General features: G+C 33.7%; 1 protein-coding gene across 1 annotated transcript in view; it reads right to left on the bottom strand.

Annotated features, from left to right (window-relative positions):
• Positions 1-1,896, bottom strand: part of LOC107484428 (transcription factor bHLH155) — a 6,068-nt gene extending 4,172 nt beyond the window's left edge. Inside the window, exons 1-3 of the mRNA XM_016105009.3 lie at positions 1,709-1,896; positions 996-1,501; positions 34-231 (exon numbers count right to left, since the gene is read on the bottom strand). Coding sequence (XP_015960495.1) covers positions 34-231; positions 996-1,096 — 299 coding nt within the window. The 5' untranslated portion in view covers positions 1,097-1,501; positions 1,709-1,896. The remainder of the gene's footprint in view (positions 1-33; positions 232-995; positions 1,502-1,708) is intronic.
• Between the last annotated feature and the right edge of the window lie 6,541 nt (positions 1,897-8,437).

Here is an 8,437-nt window from a genome sequence, read left to right as displayed (position 1 = left end):
CAAGTTTAGCCTCCAAGGAGAATAAGTTATTACCCCTCTCCCAAACTGTATTTATGATGAGACATTTCAGCCATGAGTAGTCCAGCAGAATAATCTCCTGGATCTTCAATAATTTCACCACTTGAAGAATATACCTCAGCTGGGAATTTGAAATTGATGTCATCCAACATACTCTCCGCGGCCTCATTAGTTTTCTGGTAACCATAATATCCATCTTCCCATGTCAAAGTCCTAAAACGACAAGGCTTGTGTGATGCTCCAGAAAATTAAACATAAACAACCAGCTTAATTTCAAGTGAACAGTAAAAGTATATGCCATTTATGGAAATAAGAAGTTTCTAAATTACACCGACATTGACTTACACTGAACTTAGTTTATAACATTATATAGATCATGGATAACTATGATGCACCAAGCAAAATATGGTGCATCACACACTTGGGTAATGGTTCACTCTTATTTCCAGATTTGACAAAGATGATCTTGATCATGAGGTTCTAAAGTTATGTTTCTCAACAAGAAATTAATGAAAAGAAAATTATGGACCTGAACACAAAGATTGACCTGTTGAATAAGTTGCATTTGTTACGAATAAAAACAAGTCAAACAACTACTTGACACCTATAATAACAAAAAATGGCTCATCCAGAACCATTATTGTTGGCAAAAAGGGACTTGAGCAGCATCCATGCATGAGATCCAAAGTTCAAATTGTACCAACAAGTAGCAAAAGGAGCAGACCAAACAAAATTTAGTTAATAATCCAAGGTTTAACCCCTTTTAAAGTAACGTTAGTCCACATAAGCAAATAACATAAGGAAATGGTGAGCCATCAACAACATGATCAATTCTTCTAGAAGCACACCACTAACTCATAATAAGTTGAAAACTGTTAACTTAACTTATTGAGAAACTACCACATAAAAAGACAACTCTACTCATTTCAGCACAAACAAACACAAAAGGCAGCACAACAAATAGCCAAAGAACTTACATGGGGAAACGGTGGTTAAGCTTCCAAAAAACAGCATACTTCCACTGTGTACCATCACAAAAGCCCTTCAACAAATGATGAGTCATAGAAGTGGCTTCCATCTGTTCTATATTCAATTTTTGCTAACACTTTTGAGGAAAAATGTACAAAAATCACAGTCCAAATAACAAGTTCAATGTTCAAAGCACACAGACAGACATAAACACAAAACACCTAGCTTCCTCTGTATGAACCTCTCCCGGCTTGTTTAATCCTCAAACCAGCTCTTTTCTTGATTGGTGGCCCTATTGTACCAATTAGCAAGAAAACAACCATAGCTTGTTTCCTCCAACACAAAACTATGAGAAAGTAAACGTATAGAGCCGTACTGTCACAATCAACAATCACTATAAGGGGATCAAGAGTGCACTCTTCTGTGTCATTTTCACAAACAGGTTATGTGCATCCAATTTTTCATTAGAAGAAGAATGAGCCAAAACTGGGATTCAAGCAAGAAGAACCAACACCTGCATAACCAAAGGCCAACAAAAAGTTGGTGAAGTCAACTCATGACCTATAAGGCTATAACTAGTCAACTACAGAAACAATCACCCCCCCTCCCCCCAAAAGAATCAAAACTCATTTTTCTTTTCTTTTTTTCCTGCTTCAATTTCCTCAGCAGCCAAACAAACACATTTAACAACAAACAAACAAACAAGATGCTTAACACTTACCTCTACTCTGACTACGAAACCAAATCATTTTCACCATGCACAAATTCATTACACTCCATGAGAAGGATTATCCGATTGAAGAATCCCTCAACTCAAAGAAGAGAATTTCGATGGATAAATCCAAATCCAAATAAGGTACATAACAAAAAAGTTGAAGGAAAACTGAAGAGATAAATAGAGGGAGCAAATAGCAACAGTTTGTCTCTTGCAATTAAAAAAGTCGACAAACAAAAAATAAAGAAATGAATGCTTTGGTGTCAAAAAACTATTGTTAATGGTAACAGTAAAAGCAAGAAACCCTTATAATAAAAAAATAAATTAAATTACTCTATCAATTTATATTATTTTATTAAACTGATAATTAAATTTTATTATTAAGTTTTTATTATATAAAAATATTAAAATTAACAAAATAATATATTAGAATGCATATTAGCTAATTTATTATTATTATTATTATTATTATTATTATTATTAGAGTAAAGTATCGTTTTTGTCTCCAACGTTTGGGGTAAGTCCTAAAGTTGTCCCTAACGTTTCAATCGTCCTATTTAAGTCCTTAACGTTTTAAAATTGATTCAATGTTGTCCTGCCGTTAGGGATCCGTTAACAAAATTAACGGCGGGACAAAATTAAGACTATTTTGAAACGTTAGGGACTTAAATAGGACGAAAACGTTGGGGACAAAAACGATGTACAAAAGGTATAATTTATATTTTATTATATTATTGTGTATATATATTATTTTTTTCTTTTCTGCAAATTTATATACTAATTATTCTACAAACATTTCATGATAAATATAAATCTTTAAGAGTAAAATTATGAAAAAAATTAATTTATTTAGAATAAAAGTAATATAATTAAGTGTAATTTACTTAGATGTGATTAAAAAATAATTGAATACTATGTATAGTAAAAAATTGATATTATTGAAGGATAAAATTTAAATTTATTTCTATGTATCATTTTTGTCCCCAACGTTTTCGTCCTATTTAAGTCCCTAACGTTTTAAAATCGTCTCAATTTTGTCCCACCGTCAATTCTGCTAACGGACGGCAGGACAACATTGAGTCAATTTAAAACTTTACGAACTTAAATAGAATGATTGAAACGTTAGAGACAACTTTGGAACTTACCTCAAACATTAGGGACAAAAACAATACTTTATTATTATTATTATTATTATTATTATTATTATGAGTAGTTGTTTGCCCACGGACTTGAAAATGATTCAGAAGCGGAATTGAGAAGATAGGAGGTGGAGCTAAGTGGGATGTGGGTCCCATACACAGTGACAGTGACAGTGACAGATGCTCCTTGGTAGTATGATTGTTCATTGTTGATTCTACTACTTCACTTTGTGGCGCGTGGGGAAAGGAATATCAAGGGAATTTTCAATTTTGTGTGTAACACTAACACAGACAACTTCTGCTCTTTGCTGAATCTCCTCCTCGGGATTCTCTCCTCAGTGACCAAATAATTTTTCTTCATTTTTAAGTTTTTAACATTGGAAGGACCAAAATCTTTTATTTTAGATCTTTAAAGATGATATATAAATATTTATAAAATTATATATTATAAATAATTATTTTAGATAAATAATTTAATTATTTTATTTACTGATATATATAATTTATAACTTATTTATTAATTTGCATCACTTTACTTATTTCATTTACATTGTAAACAAATTAAGTCTACATATATTTTGTTACACTAAGCAAAATAAATCACATTTTTACAACACGTGTGTAAACGAGATATAAATAAGTTTAATTCATTTACAGTATAAATAAGATATGACTGATCTGCGCTTATATAAAGAAGTCGTTTACTACGTAAGAAATGTTCCTTTCATTTCCTGTTTCGCTTTATTTTTTCCTCTTTTGAACATTTTTTTTTGATATTTTTAAGATACTCGGATATTATAGCATATGCAAATGTACAAGTCTACAAGATGATGACATCAACTACCAAAATATGACATAACACATTGTGAGAGTGATCGACTTCTAGGTTATTGTTGTTGTTTTTCTTTTTTACATAAATAAACATATAATTTTAATTAGGATACTTTTATAGATTTAGTATTTTTATACATATTAGAATAGATTATATTTTGGTAACGTAAAATAGATTAGTTGTCAGATTAGCTTTTGTTAAGTAGTAAAATGTATTGTTAGTAAGTTGTTTTGCTGAGTATTAATTGTAATATTAAATAAAATTTTTAAATATTTGATTTAGGAAACTAATTTTTTAAATATATTTATTTACTGATTAATTTAATTTAATTTTGAAGAATAATAAATTATAAAATGTGAAATAAATATATTACATTTTTTATTTCTTTATTTCGAATTTTAAATTTTTTATTTTGATTTTGAATATGTTAGATAACTCATTTTACTAAATATTTGTTGCAATATTTATTGAATAAATTTTTTAAATGTTTGATTTACAAAATTAATTTTTCTAAATAGATTTATGGATTTAGTATATGTAATTTTAAATACAACTAAATTATAAAATGTGAAATAATTATTTATGTTTATTATAATTTTTATCTTTTTATTTTAAATTTTTTTATATATTTCAAATATGTCATATGTTAAATAGTTTTTTTACATGAAATATTTTACATTTTAATAGAGGACTCGCTTACTACTCCCTAGACAAGTTAGCCACACTCTTGAATCGGTGGATGCCATTCTTCCTTATTTAACGGATGGAAACGCAATGCAGCTCAGAGACTTTATGTTTGATAACACATTGACTATTGCATTTGTGGAGCGTTGGCATCTAGAAACCCACACTTTTCATCTGCCTTGGGATGAGTGCAGCATCATGGTGCGGTATTTTATAACCTACAAACTAACCGACAAGTGCACCGGGTCGTACCAAGTAATACCTTACGTGAGTAAGGATCGATTCCACGAGGATTGATGGACTAAGCAACAATGGTTAAGTGATTGGCTTAGTTAGGCAAGCAGAAAAGGGTTTTGAGATATTCAAAAGGTTTAAATTCGAACTCAGAATATCAAAAGGATAGACAAATAAATAAATTGGGAATAAAATATGGAGAAAACAGTTAAGGCTTCAGAATTATCTTTTTCCGGATTAACTTTTCTTACTAACTATTTTAATCATGTATGATTTAATTCATGGCAAACTATATGTGACTAGACCCTAATTCCTTAGAACTTTCTAGTCTCTTCTAAAATTCATTAACTGCCAATTCCTTGGTCAATTAATTCAAATTAGAAGGTGATGATCAAATTCCAGTTTATATGCCACAAGAATCCTAATTATCCAAAAATAAGGGGATTATATGTCACGTATCCTGTTAAATACAAACAATTAGAAATTCAGGATAATATATTTTCAAACTGTTGTTCAAGTAAAGAGCTTTTCCTAGTTTTACAAGAACTCAAATAGAAAGAGGGTCATACTTCCGTTACACCCAAATTCATAAAATAAAGAACGAAAATAATTATTGTAATATAAATCAAAACATAAATTAAAATAGAAAAATAATAGTATCAATCCATACAATAGACAGAGCTCCTAACCTTAACAGTGGAGGATTAGTTGCTCATGGAATGTAGAATGTAAATTTGTATAAAATTCCCTAATGGAATCCCCCTTATGGAACCTTTTTTTATAGAAGAGAAGTCTCTCCTTTTTATAACTAATCCTAATTAATTTAAAATCTAATTTAAAAAATTAAAATAATATCTTTTCCTATTTTAAAATCAAATTTGAATTTAAATCAGAATTAACTAACTACTCTGCATCTTGTAACGTGGGGACCACTTGGCTTCACTGGATCCGCGCCTAACTTTGGGTGCTAAGATGGGGCCAGAAATCACCCCTAGCATTTTCTGCGTTTTCTGCACGTGGCACACGTCACGCGTACGCATCAATCATGCGTACGCGTTGATGGTCTTTTTCACAAGTCACGAGGACGCGTCGGTCATGCGCACGCGTCGCTGAGCAAATCTTCAAATCACGTGTATGCATCAGTCACACGCACGCGTCGCCATGGAAAGCTCCAAATCACGCGTACGCGTCAGTCACGCGTACGCGTCGCTCCTCGCTACCTAAAATAAACAAAATTGCAAAAGACTCAAAGTAGCATCCATATTGGCTAAAAAAAATTAATTCTTTATTAAACTCAACAAATTAGATGCAAATTCACTAGGAAAAGATAGGAAAGATGCTCACGCATCACAACACCAAACTTAAACTGTTGCTTGTCCTCAAGCAACCAAAACTAATATAAGCTTAGGATGTGAATTTGCATGAGAATGAGAGTTCGATTAAGCTCATGTCTCTTCTTATAGTGGGGTTTACAACTGCAATTCTGAATAGTTTTGGCATCTCACTTTATCCTTTGAAGTTCAGAATGATTGGCATCCATAGGACTTCAGAATTTAGATAGTGTTATTGATTCTCCTAGTTCAGTATGTTGATTCTTGAACATAGCTACTTTATGAGTCTTGGCTGTGACCCTAAGCATTTTATTTTTCCAGTATTACCACTGGATACATAAATGCCACATACACATAACTGGGTAAACCTTTTCAGATTGTGACTCAGCTTTGCTAGAGTCCCCAGTTAGAGGTGCCCAGAGTTCTTAAGCACACTCTTTTTCCTTTGGATCACGACTTTAACCGCTCAGTCTCAAGCTTTTCACTTGACACCTTCACGCCACAAGCACATGGTTAGGGACAGCTTGATTTAGCCGCTTAGGCCAGGATTTTATTCCTTTGGGCCCTCCTATCCATTAATTCTCAAAGCCTTGGATCCTTTTTATCCTTTGCGTTTTAGTTTAAAGGGTTATTGGCTTTTTCTGCTTGCTTCTTTTTTTTTGCAAGCTTCGTATTTTTCACTGCTTTTTCTTGGTTCAAGAATCAATTTTATGATTTTTCAGATTATCAATAACATTTCTCTTTTTTTCATCATTCTATCAAGAGCCAACAATTTTAACATTCATAAACTTCACTATAAAAAATATGCACTATTCATGTCATGCATTCAGAATTACAGAAAATACCACCACATGCAATACATCACTTTTGTATTTTTTTATTTGAATTCAAGCTGAGTGAGTAATACATGAGATATCTTTTCAGAATTAAAGCAATTAATAGAAAACAAAACTAGGCCTAGGATTCTAACTAATAAAGGATCATGCAACAAACAAAGCAAAATAGTAGAAAACCGGAACATAACATAGAAAAAGAGGGGATGAATAAAAAATGTAAGGAACTCAACCACCTTAGTTATCCCATCGGTCGCTTTATTCTTCAGGTTTTGTGCTCCTCCATGAAGATAATTCGCCTCCCTTTTGGTACCATAGGAATAAATAGAAAACCCTTAAGTGAAGCGTCAACACCAAACTTAAAGGTTTGCTTGTCCTCAAGCAAAGAAAATCTAAAAACAAAAACAAATAATAAGATGAAAGAAGAATAAAAGGATAAAGGAATAAGAGAGAATTAGGATTGGGAGAGAGAGAAAGAAAATTAAAACTAGGCGGCGAACTAGTGTAATTGTGTGGCGCAGGCGACGCGTACGCGTGCAGCACGCGTATGAGTGGGGCACAAAATTTTCTTAAAGACGCGTAAGCGTCAGGCACGCGTCCGCGTGCCCTGGGTTTTGTGCGATTCATGCAAAGACAGCCACGCGCACGCACAACTCGCTGTTCGCGTGGCTTGAGCACCAATATTTTCATACGACGCGTGCGCGTCATGCACGCGCACACGTGGATGAATATTTGTGCAAATGACGTGCACGCGTCAGGGACACGTACGCGTGGTCAATTTTGTGCGTCTAGCATACTTCCAGCCCCAAACCAGCATAACTCTTTGCTCAAACACATATTTACGCCATTTTTCCAGGTCACGCGTACACGTCAGTCACGCGTACGCGTGGTGTGCCAAAATCACCAATGACTCGCACGCGTCATGGATGCGTATGCGTGAGCTTGTTTGTGCGAAAGGCTTCATTCTGGCGCCACTCCCACACAACTCTCTGTTCATATTTATTTTTCACGCACATGCATATGACACGTACGCGTCAGCGACGCTTGTGCGTCATATGCTCCTCTTCTCTTTTTTCTTTTTAAATTATCCGGTTCCTATTCTAAAATAGCTGCATGATTAAAAAATTAGTAAGAACTCAATAAAAATCAAATAATCAAGAAAACTACTACTACAAAAAATAACTAAGAATGAAAAGGAACGATCATACCATGATAGATTGTCTCCCACCAAGCACTTTTAGTTAAAGTCCTTAAGTTGGACATGTGGTGAGCTCCTTGTCATGGTGGCTTGTGCTTGTACTGATCCAGAAATTTCCACCAATTTTTTTAATTTCAATGGCTACCGGGATCCCAAACTAGGCGCCTAACGCCTTCGAGCAAGTTGAAGCAAGTGACAAGGCCCCAAGAGTGTTTATTGTGGGAATGAATTCCAGGGTCCCAAACCTTGCTTTTACACCCGTCTTCTTGTGGATCACCATTGTTCTCACCGGGTGGCAAGCGATCTGAATTTTTACAGAGACATCCAAACAACCTTCTAGACCCATTCAATTGAGCTCCACACCAATCCTTGCACTTCAATTTGGAGCATGCAACCATATTGAACCTTGCTTGATAACTCTTGCCACTAACCATCTTCCTCTTACTCTTAATGCCACAAAGAGCTCTAAGTTGACCATCCGTCT

Source organism: Arachis duranensis, chromosome 4, assembly GCF_000817695.3.
Source record: "Arachis duranensis cultivar V14167 chromosome 4, aradu.V14167.gnm2.J7QH, whole genome shotgun sequence".
Classification (NCBI taxonomy): Eukaryota; Viridiplantae; Streptophyta; class Magnoliopsida; order Fabales; family Fabaceae; genus Arachis; species Arachis duranensis.
This window is presented reverse-complemented; position numbering and strand designations above follow the sequence as displayed.